Source organism: Leptonychotes weddellii, chromosome 10, assembly GCF_054177405.1.
Source record: "Leptonychotes weddellii isolate Sample4059 chromosome 10, ASM5417740v2, whole genome shotgun sequence".
In the NCBI taxonomy this organism is placed as follows: Eukaryota; Metazoa; Chordata; class Mammalia; order Carnivora; family Phocidae; genus Leptonychotes; species Leptonychotes weddellii.
In genome coordinates this window covers 31,234,913-31,254,537 of record NC_138378.1, presented here as the reverse complement: position 1 = coordinate 31,254,537, position 19,625 = coordinate 31,234,913, and the positions used below count along the sequence as shown (strand labels likewise).

Here is a 19,625-nt window from a genome sequence, read left to right as displayed (position 1 = left end):
GAGGCCCTGACCTACTTGAACCATATTCCGCAGCAGGGAGCTGGTCCCCAGAGGTACAGCTACCTGCCTCTCCCACCCCCACAGCTGCAGGGAATGGCAGATCTCAGGTCAGAGTAATCTGCTCTTGAACAGAAGATGCATTCTTTGAGTTGGGAGCAGCAACTGTGGGGGGTTAATTGGATATACCAGTCCAGAGGTGGAGGAAGAGACCTGTATGCTTGAGCCTGCTGAGTGAGCGCAGACATTCATTTCTTTAACTAGGCTTTGCCTACTTGTACAGATCATAAGCCACTTGTCCAAACTCTCTCAGCGTCCATTTGCTATATATTCTGTAAGGCAAAGAAACGCACGGCTCTCCTAACTTCACATCACAAGGTAAAAGTTCCTACGTGCCTAACTAGGAAGCCCCTGTCAGGGTTTGGGAGATTTCCTTGCAAAACACGAAATATGGTGAATGGCTCTCTGCTGCGTGCAATTTGGAAATCCAGCAAGTGTCTTACTATCCAGAACTTAACCTACTTCCCAAGTCCTCTGCATTAGAACCTTGAATAGACACCTTGACTCTTTAGGTGCCCGGAGGTCCTGCTCATGACCACTGTTCCTTGGCAGTGATAGCATGGGTTTGCCTCTCTGAACCAAAATTGAATGGCAGCTCATAGTGTGGGCTGTGTCCCTTTGTCATCTATGAAATAGGGCCACTCTGTTTTGTAAATGAAAATAAGTAATTCGGAGGAAACTGACCGTGGCTGGGCACTCGTCGAAGCCTTGCCTCCAGCAGGAACAGCAGCTGTTGTTTTACTAGGATGCAGCAAGCTGCCCCCACCTGAGGGCAGGTGGGGAACGGCCCCCATCAGGGGCATTCCTGCCCACGGCAGGCAGGGAGAATTGGCAGAGCAAGACACAACCAGAGGGACACAGGAGAGTAAATACAATATTCAAGTCACAGGATTGAATAAATCCCTTTCCCCTAATTGCCAGCCTCTAAAATGTCCCTGCAGAGAAAGCTAGTTACAGATTCTCTCTGGAATTCCTACAGGCAGTCATTTTCCTTTCCCAAAGCTGAGGCTGGTCCTCATATCTTTCCCTTCGAGTTAAGCAAGGACAATTTAAGATGTCCTCTCCCTGCTCAGATAATAGAGGCCTGTGATTCACTTTTATCCCACAGTTGATTTATGTACAGTGAACAACACCCAGCCTGGCTTTTTTCTTTTTGAGCTGAGCAGTCACTGCTTTATTGTACTCCGAAAAGGTGTATTGGAGCATCACGCTCAAGCAACTGCGACCAGCCGCCTCCCATCCCTTGTAGCTCTGTGGGGACTGGAAAGAGAGACTCTACATCTTTCACCCAGCATTCTGCGGCCCCCATTCTTTGGGCACAGACACACACTCACCCCCCGCGCCCCAGTCCAGCATGATCTAGCCACAGCCTCCCTGTCACTGGTACGGAAGGCCACAGTGACAAAGAGATGCTGCAGCAGGATTTTTTTTTTTCCTTTTCTTTCTCTCGCCCTCCCCCCACCAAACCTTTTTTTTTTTTCCCCCAGCCTTGGCATAAAATGGTCAAATGATGTTCTACTGCAGAATTCAATTTCACAGTTCAGTTAGGTCCTTGATTACACTGCCAAATTCAGATTAATGTGCACTTAACGAACATGGATCAGGGGAATTCTGGCTGACAGCCAGCTGTAATTGGAGCAATTGATAGCTGTGTGGAGTTTTATGCCCTGTCCACCCCAGCGTACCACTGGTGAAATTGATTGATTAAATGAATTCATTGCTATAATTATTTATAATTTTGATACATCACAAGCCCGTGTCTGACCCTATCCTCGGAGGCTTTGTGCCCATTGTGGAAGGGTAGTCCAGCTGAGTTGTTAGCCCTGGATTATTTATTCCCAGATAATATAGCCTTTTGTTTGTTTTGTGCCCTTATTTTTTGATTGGGTTTGAATCGAGACATGAAAAAGCACATTCCTTTAAAAATTCATTTGTATGGTATGCTAAAAGGCAACTAAAATGGAAACTAAACCATGAATATATGTGATTAACCGTTTCAAAGAGGAAGGGAAACCAAGACTGTTTAGATATTCTTTTAGTATTTTTAAAGATTTCTGTGGGGAGAATCCCTTTTCAGAATGTATTTGATTTTCAGGGACTGTTAGTTGTCCTCTAGAACTGCCGCTATGCAGTTTGGCAGGCTGGGGGATAATCTGCAAAAGGATCTAGTCTTCCCTGCTTACATCTTGCCATATGGAAATCCCCTGAAAAGTCTGTAGACCCTGGTCTCATTTCTGTGAAGTTACTCTTTCACAAAATCCCCCAGCCATTCTCTTGGGAGGGGTGGGAAGAATGCCTTTCTGGTGTTTCTTTATTGTTTTCCCTCCTGCGTAGTGGCTTTCCTACCCCTGCTCCCAGTCCTGTCCCATGCCTTTGCAATAAGGTCCTCAAAGGTAAACTACAAACATAGACCTTTTGGAAATGGTGCGGGTGGTGGGAGGTACATTGGATTTGCTCGTTAAATACCTGTACCTCTCGCTGGGCCAACTCCACTGCATTGTGGTTTCGCTAAACGATTAAACCCTACATCCCTCTCAAGATACTATACTTCAAATGTACTCCTTTTTTTTTTTTTCTAGAATATATTTGTAAGTCAGGTTGTAAAAAAATCACACAGGTCAAGCTTTCCTCCTTTGAAAGTCTTGCTTACGTGCACGAACATGCACGTGTCTGTGCAAAACAATATATATGGACAAAATCATCAGATTTTTTTCAACCCCTTCCAAATATAGGATATCATAGGAAAGATGATTTAGGGTAGGACAATGAAGTAATTATAACAGTTTAAGAGCCATGTAAGAGGGCCAAGAAGCCTTCTTATAGAAGAAAGCTTGGGCTTGCTTGCTTCTTAGTGGAAGAAAGGGCATTATTATATCTGAACACAAAGTTTTGGTCTGGCCAATGCAAAAATGAAAGTGATGAATTCTGTACATAGATGATCAGCTCATTTTGCCGTGATGGTTATTTCTTTGTTGTGTATTTGGAGCTGATTTCTCTAAAGCAAGACTGTTCAAACAAAACAACTTAATTTTCTTTCACCACCACCCCTCCCCTCCCAGCCAGGCATTATCGTTCATCATATTGTGGCCCTTGCATTTCTTGCTTCTTGCTCCCAGCTGCCCAGACATCTGAGCTCCCAAGGAAACACTAACCAGGCTTTTGCTCTGTAGTTGTCTTTCCACACCATGCCCACCTCTGTCCTGACCATGTCTACCTTCTTATCATTGAAGGATATCTCTGAGAACATACCAAAGGCCCAAGTTCGAAAGTGACGTTATCTGGATTTAATCCCAACTCTGCTTCTTTTTTTTTTTTTAAGATTTTATTTATTTTTTTGACAGAGAGAGACATAGCGAGAGCAGGAACACAAGCAGCGGGAGTGGGAGAGGGAGAAGCAGGCTTCCCGCAGAGCAGGGAGCCCGATGTGGGACTCGATCCCAGGACCCTGGGATCATGACCTGAGCCGAAGGCAGATGCTTAACGACTGAGCCACCCAGGTGCCCCCAACTCTGCTTCTTAATAGCTCTGGGACCTTTGCATGAGCCATTTAAACTCTCTGTGCCTCAGTCTCCTTGTCTGTAAAATGGAACAATTATGAGGCCTGTCTCATTATGTAACTTGAGATTTAAATGCATTCACATGTATAAAGTGCTGAGAAGAGTCCCAGGCACATGGAAAACACTCAGCGAATGTCAAATATCATTAACATTCATATGTATCACTCCTACAAGGATAGACTCCTAACAGAGCAGTTGGTTAATGGAAGGGGCCCTACTTTGGCTCCCAGTGACATGCTCCTGCATTTTCTCCAGGAGTGAGTGCCCCAGCCTTGATTATACAGACTGGGGAGGTGACAGCTGGTGGTAGAAATGCCAAGGCAGGCAAGAAAGCAGGACTGTGATGCCAGTGTGCCTAGCACCTAGGACATCTAGACACTCTCCCTGAGAGTGCAAGACTGACTTGAGCAGAAGAACTGCATTATGCAATCCTCTTGGGGGCATGGGGCCATTTGCCTTGGATTGCAGAAAGGGGCAGTTTCACCTCCCTGAGCTTCCATTTTATCAACAATAAAATGGGATAAATTGCCCCCTTCTTGACTCTAAGAGAAAGAATGAGGGTGCCACAAATATGCAAGCTAGAAATACCATCATGGAACCCACAGTTGAGTCATTAAGACCCAACTGAGGGCTATAAGTAAGCCAACATGGTGGCCCTGAACAGGGTCACTCATGCCCTTCTCCTTCCCAAAGTCAGCTATTTGTCTGCCATCTTCTCCTTGAACGGATGGAAGCCCGGAGGGAGGACCGCATGTTCTCTCACTGGGGGCAGTCAGTTCTCCTTCCATAAGTACACCTCGAGTTTGGTTCCAAAAATGGTCTCTTGTGAGAGTGGTTGCTCCTCATCCATCACTTTTTTTTGAGTCTATGCCTCTTACCAGCCGCCATGAAAAACAATAGCATGGTTTTGTCTCGAAGACCTAATTTCCAAGACGCTTAGCTCCCAGTGAAAAACTCAGCCTTCCCTCTCTGACTGGAAATGGTCCCATTCACGCAGACAAGGCTCCTCTTCTTTATGCCACTCGCTGGCTGCCAGGAGTAGACTCTGATAATGCTGCTGACAGTCGATAAAGAAGAAAAGTGGCCCGATGCAGTGTGGAGCGGTGCTTGCAATTCCTCCTGGATACAGCTTTCTTATTTTTAATATATCTTCAGAGATCAGTTATACATGCTTGTGGGGAATGAATTCAATTTCGCTTAAAGTACAGGAGCAAATCCTCCACAGAAGACCGGGGGATGCTGCCATGTGATAGCTCCCAGGACAATACTTTCAAAAGGAAAAGTCATGCACCCCACTTGCCTCACACGCTGGCCTTGTAATTAGCCTGGGCCTGGCTAATCTCAAACTTAATTTAAGGGAAGAACCCAGTTGTTTAATTTACACTGACATTTTCTTCCCCCTCCGCACCTCACATAAACACCCCCGTTTTCCCTGTGTGTTGTCCAGATCCAGGGGCTTAGCAAAACATCAGTGTGGTTTCAAATACAGCATCTTAATTACAATGCAGTGCTCAATATATTATAATTAAAAGCACCTTTTCTGATTGTTTTGAGGATTAGTGTATAGGAATACATATGCTACTGGTACGTTATCTTCAATAAATGCCAGCTGGTTGGTTTTTTGTGTTTTTTACTCTTTATTTTTCTCTGACATTCCCACTCTGCTAAGGACTTTCCATAACGATACCAATACCTAGAATGTATTGGCCAGTCGCTATGCAAATCTTTTGATGTGTGTTCAGTCCTTTAGAGCTCACGATGACCTAAAGAAGTAGTTATTATTGTTATAACTCCCATTTTACGGGCGAGAAAACCGAAGCACAGGAGTTGGAATAACTTGCCTGATGTCACACAACTGGTAAATGGCCGACGAGGTTTTTGAAACCAAGAGCCTGTTTTCTTAGACACCAGGTTGCTCTAGGTTGCCACAGTTTAGCCTCCTAAAAGCCCTGTGAGGGAGGTATTTATGATTCCCACTTTACAGATAAGGAACCTGAGGCTCAGAGAGGCTCAGTGAGTTGACAAAGTCATCAGGGTCAGAATTGAACCCTACGTATGTCCCTCAAAAGCATGTGTTCTCTTGCTGTACAACCAGGACAGGGCCCTGGCTTCGCAGTGTCCTGGTTCCTGCTGGTTCCTGCTGGTTGGCGCAAGGCTGTCTGAGTGGTGAACTCACCTGAGTAGATGATGGTGTTCTCAAGACTGGCAAGGGCTGCGCTGTCACCTGGGAGCCAATGAACAGGGCAGACGTGAGAATGGTGCCACAGTAACAATGTTAAGGAGCCCACTGTGTGCAGCTCTTGTGGCCAGACTCATGGAATAGACATTTGCTCATGCTGTGATGGGGCAGGAGCTTGGGACACCTGCCGCCTTCTAGATGGCCACCATGGTGCCAGGTCCAGTGAGCAATATACCCCACCCTACTTCACTCCTCTCTGGCATCCGACCTGCTTCATTACTCCTTCCTTCTTGAAATGTTTTCCTCCCTTGGTTTCAGGACCCCCTAGGCCCTTACTCTGTTTCCTACATCACTGGCCACATCTCTGCTCCTTTACGCAACATCTTCTGCTGCTTCTGGTCTCTGAGTGTTGGGGTCCTTGGACCTTCTCTTATACGTGCAACAGCATGGCTTTTAATACCGACTAATGGCATGATTCTCACCAATGAATCTCAAGTGTGGGTCATCTGTTTCTGCTCTTTCCTGGACTCAAAGCATGTCTCAGTCACCTCAGCAACATTTCTGCATGAATGCTTGATAGTTCTCCCAAACTTGACACGGCCATGCCGGAATTCTTGGCTTTACCATGCAATAGTTACCTCTTGCTATGTAACAAATTATCACAAAACTTAACAATTTAAAATAATAATAAACATTTATTACCTCACACAGTTTCTTTGGGTCAGTTTCCTGTGACTAAACTAGCTGGATGATTCTGGCCTTGAGACTCTCAAGAGGTGGCAGTCAAGATGTCTGCCAGGGCTAGTCCTCTGAAGGCTTGACTTGGGCCAGATGATCACTTCTAGGATGGTTCATATGGCTGTTGGTGGAAAGCCTCAGTTTCTGACTTGGCAGGAGGCTTGGACTTGAACGTCTCTGTAAGATTCTTAAGTGTCCTTATGCCATGACAGCAGGAGAGAGTCAGAGCAAGTGATCCAGGAGAGAGGGCAGTGGAGCCACAATATCTTTTTCGGTCCCAGAAGGCACTTGCTATCACTTCCACTGTATTCTTTGGATCACACAGATGAGCCTGATATGGTGTAGGAGGGGACTACACAAGGATCCTCAGGTGCCATCTTGGATGGAGGCTGATTACCACACTTCACGAGCCTACCCCTGCCCCTCTACTCCTCATATCATTAAATGGCCTGTTGCTCAGGCCAAAATCTTTTGACTCTCTCCTTTCACATTTTAATTCAATCCATCAGCAAATCATGTCAGCTCTATCTTCAGACCCTACCCTGGGCCCCAGCTTTTCTTATCCCAACTATAGCACCCTTTCTAATCTCAACTCACATTGACCACAATAAGCTAACTTGGCATCCCCGTTTCCACCTTTGCCACAAAGGTCTCTTCCCCTCCAGCATCCAGAGATCAACATCAAGCTCATATCTCTCTTCTCTCCTCAGCAAACTCCAGTGGTTCCCACCTCACTCGGAGTGACTGCCAGTGCCCTTGCCATGACCTACATGATCATCCCTCTGGCTGCTTTTCTGGCCATCATTCCAAACTGACTCCCCTCCATACCAAAAGAGCCTCTGTGCTGTTTGTGAAGCCCATATTTGCCTAGGACCCTGTGGGTACTGTGCCCTCTGCCCAGACTACCCCTCCCCACATAGACATTGCGCCTAATCCCTCCAATGGCACACTCTCAGAGATGCCTTCCTTGACCTTCACATCCAGGATGGCACCTCACTCATTTTAACCCTTCCCTCTATTTCCCTTCCTATCTCTATTACTACTGGACTGCATACTATACATTTATTGGTTTTCTTGTTTATTATCTGTCTGCTTCTCTAGAATGTGTAAACCCCAGGAGGGCAGAAATACCATCCATTTTTATTATTGCTGGACCTTCCCATGGCACCTGAAATGGTACCTAGCACATAATAGTGGCTCAAGGATTAATTTGTGGACTAAATAAATTAATGAATGTACTGCATGGGAGCAATGGGTTTATTTGGAAAGATACCACCCAATTGAACTTTCTGCAATGGTGGAAATGTTGTTTATGCTGTCCAATGTGGTGGCTACTACATACTTAAAATGTGATTAATGTGACTGAGGAACTGAATTTTTTTATTTTAATTTTATTTTTTTATTGATTTCAATTAAGTAGCTACATGTGGCCAGTACCCACCATATTAGAGTAGATCTAGATCCTTGGGGTGGATGGGGCATGGGGACATGTCCACGTCATTTCATGTACACTGCAGTAGAGAGGTAGAGCCTTCCTAGGGTACTGTGTTAAGAAGGAGCCTGAAGTCCAATCAAAAAATCTTTTTTGAACATCTTTGGTGTACACAGCATTGTGTTGTCATCAGAATATCACACAAGAGGGCAGTGATTGATTAGTGCCTTCTGTCCTGGGCAAGGGGGTGAATGTGTTATGCTGTGGTATATTTACCAGACATGACCTCAGTTTTTCCAGGGCTAGTCAGAGGTCCTTCCTGATCCCTCCCAGGGAGTGATTACTGGAATGTACACCTAGTGTCCTATAAACCTCTCACTGACTCCCCCCCATCCCTGCTCTGTCTGCCCTCCCTATTCTCCACTGAGTTCCCTCAATCCAGTCTTCATAACTAGAGTAGAATGTTTTCTGCAAGAATCTTTTTGAGGGATGACCAAATTTCCTTTCACACACACACTCCTGCAAATGTTGGCTACTTTCAATTATATTTCTACTTATTTGATGAGAACATTGCATGTGTTTACCTTATGGTCCACACTGAAAAGCTGCTTAGGACAGGGAGCCTATTTTCCCTTTTACATATATCTGCTAGGTTATGTGTGTGGATAGTACATAGCCCCCTCTAGCATATGAGTTCAAAAGCATGGGGAAAGCATTCTACCCATGAAATTTCTCACTGAAGACTAACATCCTTTAATGACAGGTGGGATCTTTTATTCCTAAAAAAGAAAATAAGGTCTAAATAGCAAATAACACCTTGGATAAGGCACATTTTAACTAAAACTCTCCCTGTGGTTCACATGAGTGGGAGAAGGCCCTTTCCTAGGAGCAAAGAGTACAGTTGGTGCCCCAACTGTATCCCTTAATCACCTATTGTTTCTATCTGCCAACACTGCTTTCCTTTGTCTAAAGTGGTAGTTCTCAGCCAAGAGCAATTTTGCCCATATTCTGGGGACATTTGGCAACATCTCAAGAAATCTTTTTGGTCATAACTGGCAGAAGTTAGTAGATGCTACTGGCATCTAGTGGGTAGAGTCCAGGGATGCTGCTGAACATCCTGCAACACACAGGACATTCACCCACATCAGAGAGTTATCTGGACCCCAAAATCAATGGTACCAAGATTGAGAAATTCTGGTCTAAGCGCTGTCTCTTCCCACTAGAGCCTACCAGCCCAGGACATGGCAAGTCAGAAGTGCCAGGAAATTAATATTCATGGAAGCAGATGTTAAACAGTGTTTTGAAGGGAGCTAGTGCATAAATACCCCAGCTCTTGGCCCCTCAGATGGGACAGCTCCAAGGTACATGTTTAATATACTCTCCCAGGGCGCAGAGTTACCTGGCGGTATTAGGTTCCAGTTGCTTGATTGGTAACTTGCTGTGCATGTTGGGGTTCACCAGAGAGACAACCTGTGGCGGGGGCTGTTTGTGTACACAGAGAGAGCCTCTCCTCTGTGGATGACATCAATCCTTTCACTTAAAGCTTTTAACTGATGGGATGCAGCGTACCCACATTATGGAGGGCAATCTGCTTTGCTCAAAATCTGATTTAAATGTTAAGCATATCTAAAAAAAAATACCTTCACAGTAATATCTAGACTAGTTTTTGACCAAACAACCAGATGCCATAGCCTAGCCAAGTAAACACATAAAATTAACCATCATACTCAATGACTCACCCTTTATTGGTTTTTCCTTTCCTTGTCTCACTTCTCCTGGAATCACCTCCCACCACTGCATTTAAATTCAGGTCTCATAGTCTGCTTCTGGGTTTGTTTGTTTGTTTTTTTTAAGATTTTATTTATTTCTCAGAGAGAGAGAGGGCATAAGCAGGGGGGGTGGCAGGCAGAGGGAGAAGCAAGCTCCCTGCTGAGCAAGGAGCCCAATACAGGACTTGATCCCAGGACTCTGGGATCATGACCTGAGCCGAAGGCCGACGCTTAACCACTTAACCGACTGAGCCACTCAGGCGTCCCTGCTTCTGGGGATTTTAGTAGGGAAAGGGGGAAGAAAACAGCTGGATGGGGAGGTCGTAGGGTAAAGGGTAGAAGCAGGAGCAACCTCGGACCTCACAAGGTAAGCATCACCCACAACCATATCGTGCACGGTGCTCTTCATTCAGGCCAGCTGTGGCTTGGCTCACTGAGGCATTCAGATCTAGCATGTGAATATTCTCCATCTGTGTCTGTCTTCCCAGGTGGATTACGATCGAGCACAGATGGTCCTCAGCCCTCCACTGTCAGGGTCTGACACCTACCCCAGGGGCCCCGCCAAACTACCTCAAAGTCAAAGCAAAGTGGGCTATTCCTCAAGCAGCCACCAGTACCCATCTGGGTACCACAAAGCCACCCTGTACCACCACCCCTCCCTGCAGACCAGTTCCCAGTACATCTCCACGGCTTCTTACCTGAGCTCCCTGAGTATCTCATCCAGCACCTACCCCCCACCCAGCTGGGGTTCCTCTTCAGACCAGCAGCCCTCCAGGGTGTCCCACGAACAGTTTCGGGCTGCTCTGCAGCTGGTAGTCAGCCCAGGAGACCCCAGGGAATACCTGGACAACTTTATCAAAATCGGAGAAGGGTCAACCGGCATTGTGTGCATCGCCACCGAGAAACACACGGGGAAACAAGTCGCTGTGAAGAAGATGGACCTCCGAAAGCAACAGAGGCGAGAACTGCTTTTTAATGAGGTAGATGGTGTGTTCAGATCACTCTTTCTCTCCTGTGTAACGTTTACTTCCCATTTCAAAAATATTACCTGTACAGTTCAGGACATCAGAAAGCACTGAAAATATAAATACAAAAACCATGCTCCCACAATCCTTCCTTCTGGTCTTCATCTATGTGTGTATGGCTGCTACTTCTGTAAGGTGCCTCATGCAGATCAGCCCCCATGCTAAGCACTGATCTGGCTTGAGTCACACAACCAACCTGTGAGACATAAAGATGTTATTGCCATGGCCACGAGGAAATCTGGACTCAGGTGAAGTGACTAGCCCAGGGTCACAGACAGCAGGTTGATGGCAGAGCTGGGATTTGAATTCTAGCAGATTCCAAAGCCTTGTGCTACACTATCTACATGGGTATATATACATGGTCGTGGTACCATGTATACCCTTTGTAGCCATTTTTTTTAAATCTCAAAAGAGGTTAGTTTACCAATGGATTCTCACTCTTTAGGAACTTTAAGATATGTGTTCCTAACTATAGCAATGATGAATTCTTCCTGTGGAAAATATGGAAAATATAGAAAATGTCCCATAATCTCACAACCAAGAAATAGCCTACATTAATATCTCAGGATTTCCTTTATTTTTTTCTCCTTAGAGAAAGTGATATAGAGTATTGACTTCCAGAAAGTTTGTAACAATGAGGACCCTCACTGATGGTCCTGTTTCATCCTCACTAGCACTGGATACTGTCAAATTACCTCTGTTAATCTGATAGACATGAATAAATCTTCCTGCTTTAATTAACACTATTATTACTAGGGAGGGTGAAGTTACTTTTATATGTTTTTAGGCCATTTTTATTTTATTAAACCATATGTCCTTTGCACACTTTTATATGTTTTTAGGCCATTTTTATTTTATTAAACCATATGTCCTTTGCACACACGAATGGTAGCATTCGTCTTATTGATAAGTGAGAGCTCTTGATATATTAAGGAATTAACCCTTTTCTATGTGTTGCACATATTTTTCCACTTCATTTGCCTTTTACACTTATTACTTTAAAGTTCTAAAATGCACATAGGTGGAAAAATACGAATACCTATGTCTAAGGACATAAAATATTTTGAAGTAATAGTCATCTATTGATTTTATGAGAGTTTAGGGAAGAGAAATGAGCTTTTGTGGATGGAAAATTTAGGTCTTAAAGATAGCAAGTCAGGATTCCAATGTTAGATAATACGTCAGTCTCCAGCAAAGGATGCACCACTCACATCTCCTAACAGACATTATAAAAATGCAATCAGGTGTGACTTTGGGTCCCTCTTCTATGGAGGCTCACAAGAAGGCACACATGGCTCCAGCCCCCATGAGTGTTCATTTTCTCGCTGTGTTCCACATCTCAGAGAGAGCCCCAGGTGAGTGGGCTTCAGCTTGTCACTTCTACAATGCTAATTTCTGGAACTTATTTCCAAATCACAATGCCAGAACAGGCAGGGCAATATAATGTAGATAACTTTGTAATTTGTTAATTAACATTAAATCTGAAAATGTCACCAGAAGCAGCCACGGGGCAGCAATTCTTGGAAGCTCTCTCCGGTAAGTTCAAGTTAGCCTTGTATATGCCTGAGTCATATTTGTCTTTACTTTCAAGACCTATCCTCTGTATTCAGCCCAAACCTCTCTCACACTCAACCCAGACCTCCTCCCAAGATGTTAAGTTAGCTTCATGTAGCCCCACTCCTACTGTTCACTTCATTTACTTCATACTCATCATTTGCCATTTAGAGCTGGTGACCTTTTGCCAGGTTAAACAATGGTAGAGTATGGATAGTGCATTCTAACAGAGACCCTTAGGGATATCTGATCATATCCTACCTGCCCCCCACCCAAACAGTCAACAATACTCCTTCTTGTGAGTATAAACCTTGCCAGGGTTCTGCCTGTTTTCACTCTTACTATCTCCAAACCCGGTGTCTGGTTGCGCTGCCATTTTCTCCGAACTGACTAACTTGATTCCTTTTATTGCTGCTAGCTACCCTCAATACTTTGTGTCTATAATAGACTCCTGAATAAATCCCCCCAAAATCAATATTTCTTAATCAATTCTGCTCACAGCACAGTTGGGGCCATAAGAGAACAGAAAGCCAGATTTCACCATCACAGGTCAAAAATCATCTTTCCATTTGCCCAGGTTGTGATAATGCGGGATTACCACCATGACAACGTGGTTGACATGTACAACAGCTACCTTGTCGGCGATGAGCTCTGGGTGGTCATGGAATTTCTAGAAGGCGGTGCCTTGACGGACATTGTCACTCATACCAGGTATGTCTCTTCACTATCCAGACAAATAATTCCAAGTGCTTATTATTTCTTCTCCAGGGTAAGGCCTCAATGACCGTTTTTATGACCTCTTTATAAATTGTAAGCCCTTTGAAGTCAGGGACTATGACTTCATATTCCCTAACTGCCTGTTGTAATATCATGTATGTATAATTCATTCATTCAGTTAACGTTCTCCTTGTCCTCCAGAAATTCATTAATACCTAATGATTTTAAGTCAGCAAGCTGATGACAATGGAATTTTGGTGCCAAACAATAGGATTTCCCATTCCTATGTATTTTTCTAAAACTGATTTTTATTCTGAGTTGCCATGCTATTGCACTGTGGTAATACCACCAAGAGTAGGTGGGTGAGGAAGACACAGGTGGAAGATGAGTCAGAGTTTTATGTTATAATAAGAAACCTATGTAATTGAAATTCTTCAATTCTGTTTTTAAATAGTCTTGCAGGTAACAATGGTTAATTATTATTACCTCTGCTTCTTGCTTCCCTGATGTGTCAGTTTTGGTCATTTAATTGTTTATTGATCACCTTTTATGTGCCAGGCTCTTGCCTGAGTGCCGGGGACACAAAAGATACAAACAATTAAAGTCTGAAATATATTCCCTCAAGGATGTCACAGGTTAGAAATAAATATAATACCTGTGCAGAAGTAGAAGGAGATATAGAAGCAGCAAAGAAGAATACCTGAGTATCTCTAACAGGGAAAATAAAGATTTCCAATATAAAGTGATAACCAAGATGAGTTTTGAGAGATGCATAGGAGTTTACTAAGAAGGCAAGTGGGAGGAAAAAGACATTGAAGGGAGACAAAGTATGTGCTAAGACAGTGTTCTTCATATTTTAATATGCATACAAATTACCTGTGGGTCTTAGTAAAATGCAGAACCTGATTCAATAGGAAGGGGCATGATATTCTATTCTTTTTTTTTTAAAGATTTTACTTATTTATTCATGAGAGACAGAGACAGAGAGAGAGGCAGAGGGAGAAGCAGGCTCCCAAGGAGAAGGGAGCCCAGTGCGGGACTCGATCCCAGGACCCTGGGATCATGACCTGACCCGAAGGCAGACGCTCAACCATCTGAGCCACCCAGGCGCCCATGATATTCTATTCTAACATGCTCCCAGATAACACCAATGTTCCTGGTTCATAGACCACCTTAGAGAAGCAAGGTTCTAAGGAACAGACTTTTTTTTTTAAAAAAAACATGTTACCTTTGGGAAACTTTAAATTTGCTCTTGGTAGTAAATAAAACTCCAAAGGGCTAAGAGATGATTGTCAAGAAGGAGAGGCACTACATGTTAGCTGATATCACTGAAATGGTGCCTAAATCATAAGTGAATCCAAGTGAACAATAAGGGGAAAGCAAGGTAGCAAGAAGGTATTGAGGAACACTGTGAGGGATAGAATATTCTGCTGTTTCTCCCTAAAATCGGGCGATGTTTCAATCCTAACCCCCTACAGCTCTCAGTCTCAGTAGACTATCTAAAAACAAAAGAACATAAGGGAAGACACTGAACATTTATCACCAACATTTCAGATGGCAGATCCCTGTTGGTATAACCATAGGACACCCCCCCACACAACACATAAGATCATCTTAACTTACAGAAACAAATATACTGAAGAAACCTAAGCTTATGACAAAGGTGACTTACATCTAAAACCATTAATAAAAATATATCCAGAGGAGAGGATTTTTTTTTTCCTGCCCTGGAGAGCTTCAGATAGCTACACATGTCTCTCTGGAGCTCTCTCTTTGTCAAGGTTTTGTTTTGTTTTGTTTTTTAGTTTTTATTGTGTGTCAGTGGGATCCACTTAAGAGCTAGCCTCTCTGGAATCCACTGTGTTCTCTAATCCTCTCCATCCAGTTTTGTCAATAATTTCCTGTTGAAGGCAGAGAGCTCCACAGAGTGGAGAGAAATTGTATGTCAAGGAACACTGAATATTTAGAACTTGAAATCCTTTGAATCTTAAATTTAAATTTTAATTCTTGAATCATTCAGAGAGTTTCCTATAGTAGATATTCAATAAATGCTTTACTGAATGATTGATTGATTAATAAAATAACTCCTTGCTACTCAAGGTGTGTTCTGGGGAATAGCAGCATCAACATCACCTAGAAGCTTGTTAGAAATGCAGAATCTCCAGCTCTACCCAGACTGACCATAAGGTAGCCAGGTGCTCAGCTTTTCCTATGGATACCAAACTTTTAGCCCTACCTAACATCTTATTAAATTACATCCTACTGATTTCCAGGAACAGAGAGTTCTAGAAGGCAAAGGAAAGTGTCAAGCACTTCAAACATTAACTCATGTGACCTACTCCTCTACAAAACAGAGCCAGGATTTGAATTTGGATTTGATTCCAGAACTGAGCATCTTTATCCCAATTCAGGCTTCCTCCCTGCAGAAGTAGGAAAGCACAGTCTTTCTACAGTGGTTCCTATACATTTCAGAGCCACTAAATTCAGAATCAGTAGTATTTGTCACATAGGCCAGTTAAAGGTGATTTTTCAGTCAGTGATGGGGGCTCAGATTCCATTAACTTTTGTTGTTGTTGACCTGTAAATAATCTTTATGTCTGCTTCAAATAACTGGAATCTCATGGAATCCTAGAAAAATGAGTTTTATTAAAGAAGGTGATTGTTGCTCCTGAGTTATTTTTAAGGTATATTTGAGCTTATCCCTGCTGATGATGCTCTAAACCTCCAAGGGCTCTGCTGTGGGCAGATGTGAAGTTGTCATCCATTGTTTTCACAATCCAGCACAATGACCAGCCCATTCACACAAAACCCACTCACACAAAACTAAGAACACAGAAGTTGTAGATTTCCACTCTCAGACAAGAACATTTTCTTCTTGCCTGCCTTAGTAGGAGACCAAGGCATTTCTGGAATAAGCCTCTTTGAAGAGAAGGGATACCCATCCACTTTATACCCTCGACTTTCTCCTAATTGGCCACCTCCCTGGATTTTACTTTGAATCCTAATTTTACTCAGACATGGTTTGCTGGCATCAACAAGACTGATACAGATTCTGGGCCATCCATTTCCTTGTCCTGCTGAGCTAAGAGTTCTCCCGGGTGATTTTTCCAAGGCTGTTCTTGAATTTGGGCTCTGGTCAGTTACACCCTCTGTCTCTCCTGACAGTCTCCTCTGTTGGCATGACTTTTAAGAGTTCTTTCACATTCGCTGTCTGGCTTGAGTTTCACACTGTCTCTGTGAGAGGGAGTAAGTTTTATACCCAGATGAGTTAGGCCTCTGTGGGTTGTTGTAAGGGCACTGATGGCCAAGTAATTCTTCCCACCGAGGTTCTTCATGGCTGAAAAGCCATTCATATGAGTTGCCATGGCAAAGTGATACAATGGGGACATTGGAAAAGCGTGGGTCTGAACTCAAAAAGAGGTGGGGTTGTAATCATGATCTGGTCACTTTCTTAGCTGGGTAACCTTGGGCAGGTCACTTGACCTCAGTCTCCTCTGAAGCCAGAACCCTTCTTCAGAAGGGTGCAGCCATGAAATGTGGGAGTATATATCCAGAGCTATGCTTGCCTTTCTCATTCCTATGGTCAGTTTGTTCAAGAATCATCCAATTACACTTAGTTATTAGTAACTAAGTCCAGTTTCCTTCTTGATGGAAGGACCTAGAGCAGCAGGAATCTCCAGCTCCTGGAGGCAGGGCTAATCCTGGGGAAGTTAGACATCCAAAGACCGTGTTGTCCAAGTCCAGCCTTAAAGAGAATTGTGGATGTCCCCATTTCCAAGATGAGGAAAAAAGAAACCTGAGGAAGTTAAAAGGGCTTGCTCAAGGTCACCTATCAGGCATACTTGGAACCTTGGCTCTATTCAGTGCCGTCTCTCTGTAGGAACCTGGAGGTTTATCAATACCTAAGGAATTACCCACGAGATTCTAAGGAAGTGCATTTGCATTAATGACCCAAAAGTCAGCAAATAGGGGTCTCTTTGCTTTGGCTTTATATTGGGCCCCTGTCATCCTCAGTGCCAACCCTTAGGATCTAGGACTCATATCCCAAGACTTCTTCATCCTTTCCTGTAGATTTTCCAGACATGGGCTGGAGAGCATGGACTGTTCACTAGACCCCAAGGGAGCTGCCTCTTTGATCATTTCAAAGATGTTCTTAAACCTGTCTTTGCTCCTTAAATGTTATTTCTTTTCCAGAATGAATGAAGAACAGATAGCTACTGTTTGTCTGTCGGTTCTAAGAGCTCTCTCCTACCTTCACAATCAAGGAGTGATTCACAGGGACATAAAGAGTGACTCCATCCTCCTGACAAGTGATGGCCGGGTAAGATTTCATGTTTGGCCTCTCCATGGTTTATCTTGCCACTTTGTTTGTCATGGGCATTATCCTCCTAAGAACCCTTTCTCATAATTTTAAGTCTCCTTGGTCACAAGTCACCCACTGTCCTTCCCAGAAAGCTTACCAAAAGGGAAATTACCATCTTCTGTGTCATCTTATTTGTCAGGATTATCTGGTGATCTGAATTTGATGGATGACTTTCCACTTTAACAACAAGTGTAGGAAGTAATAGAAACTATGGAAATTTCTTTCCTTTTTCTTCCATGTTCTTATTTTTGTTGGAGGAGAAGAGACGACTTTTCTGGGGCTTTGTCCACCCTGTCTGTGGAGTTGTGCATGTCTGCAGTATCTCTCAGAGTTCCTGCAGGAAAGAGAAGACAAACTCCAGTGGACAGCTCGAGGAGAGTTTAATAAAGGTGTGGGCATAAGAGCACATGAGGATTCCTGTGGCATTCTAGAATGGAGTGCCACTCTTACTGCCCCATGTCAGTGGAAGGGAGGCAGGGAACTGGCTACTGGAATCTGAAAATGGAAATTATTGTCTGAAGAGGGATGCCTGGCAGGACTCTGATCTTCAGTGGAAGACAGACCACAGTGAAGCTGCAGGATGGGAGCTGGGAGAATCAATATCCAAGCCTCACTCCATTCTTTCCTTCTAGTCTCCTATTGGTTCTTCCCATTGGCTGAACCCAATCAGAAGCCATCAGTGCAGTCAACACAGGTTGGTGTCCCAGGGCTCAGAGAGGAAGAGAATAGATCTGGAAAGGCAAACAAAAGATATTCATCACACTAGCTTATACCCAGGCCCAGATTGCTGCATTTCCCATGTCCACAGCCAGCTCAAGGGATTCTGCTGAAACTCATCAGCCACACCAGGTTACAAAAGAATATAGACTACAGTAGCCAAGGAAAGAATGAGTTGGCATTTCAAGGCAGTCTTAGTTAGATGGAAGAGTTTTGAAGCATAGATTTTTTTACCATCTAGGCCCTTTTAACCTCCCTGAAACTCCCACCAGAGGTAATGGTGCTGACATGCAGGGAGCCAGCTGTCCCACTGAAACACCTGTCTTTTACAACCCAGCAACCTCAGCCATGTGGAAAATGTTCACATCACAGCAGAATTGCCCAGGAACCATCAGAGGGCAGCTAGAAGAAACTGCCCCAACACTTTGCCTTTTCTTCTTTTGTTTTAAAGAGATTGTCAATTCTATTGTGGAAAATTCAGGAAATTCAGAAAAGTATAAAGGACAAAATAAAGATCACCCTTAATGCATTTCCCATTCTCCCCATCTTTCCCTGTATATTTACTTGTAAACTTGGAATTATTTTTAATGGATAGTTTAAGTCCTGTTTTTTCCATTACTCTGGCTGAATTTTTTTTTAAGTGGGTATGAGAGGATACATCAGTCAGCTTTTGCTACATAACAAACACTTAGTGGCTTAAAACAACAACCATGTATTTGCTCACAGTTCTGTGAGTCAGCATTTGGGCTGACCTCTGCTGGAACAGCTTATCTCCACTTCATGTGACATCAGCCGAGCTCACTCTTGCATTTGTGGTCAGCCTGCTATGGATGGCCTCACTCATTTGCCCGGTGCTTTGCCATGTGTCCCGTATCTCCCAGCAGACTCTCCTGGGCTTATTCCCATGGTGTCTGTGGCAAGGTTCCCCAGAGCTGCAAGAGAGGCAAGCTCCACTGCACACTTTTGAACCCTCTGCTTTTTTTTTAATTTGAATCTTTTTTTTATTTTACTTTATTATGTTATGTTAGTCACCATACAATACATCATTAGTTTTTTTTTTTAAGATTATTTATTTATTTATTTATTAGAGAGTGAGCAGGAGAGAAAAAGCATGAGAGGGGAGAGGGTCAGAGGGAGAAGCAGGCTCCCCGCTGAGCCGGGAGCCTGATGTGGGACTCGATCCCAGGACCCTGGGATCATGACCTGAGCCGAAGGCAGTCGCTTAACCAACTGAGCCACCCAGGCGCCCCACATCATTAGTTTTTGATGTAGTGATCCACAATTCATTGTTTTCGTATAACCCAGTGCTCCATGCAGTATGTGCCCTCCTTAATACCCATCCCCCCACCCCCCTCCCCTCTAAAACCCTCAGTTTGTTTCTCAGAGTCCATAGTCTCTCATAGTTTATCTCTACCTCTGATTGCCCCCCCTTCATTTTTCCCTTCCTTCTCCTAATGTCCTCCATGCTATTCCTTATGTTCCACAAATAAGTGAAACCATATAATTGACTTTCTCTG

General features: G+C 43.8%; 1 protein-coding gene across 3 annotated transcripts in view; it reads left to right on the top strand.

Annotated features, from left to right (window-relative positions):
- Window positions 1–19,625, top strand: part of PAK5 (p21 (RAC1) activated kinase 5) — a 298,952-nt gene that overhangs the window by 262,194 nt on the left and 17,133 nt on the right. For all 3 annotated transcript variants that reach the window (XM_081833216.1, XM_081833215.1, XM_081833217.1), the window contains 3 exons: window positions 10,221–10,712; window positions 12,889–13,022; window positions 17,223–17,349. In XM_081833216.1, the coding sequence (XP_081689342.1) occupies window positions 10,221–10,712; window positions 12,889–13,022; window positions 17,223–17,349 (753 nt within the window). The remainder of the gene's footprint in view (window positions 1–10,220; window positions 10,713–12,888; window positions 13,023–17,222; window positions 17,350–19,625) is intronic.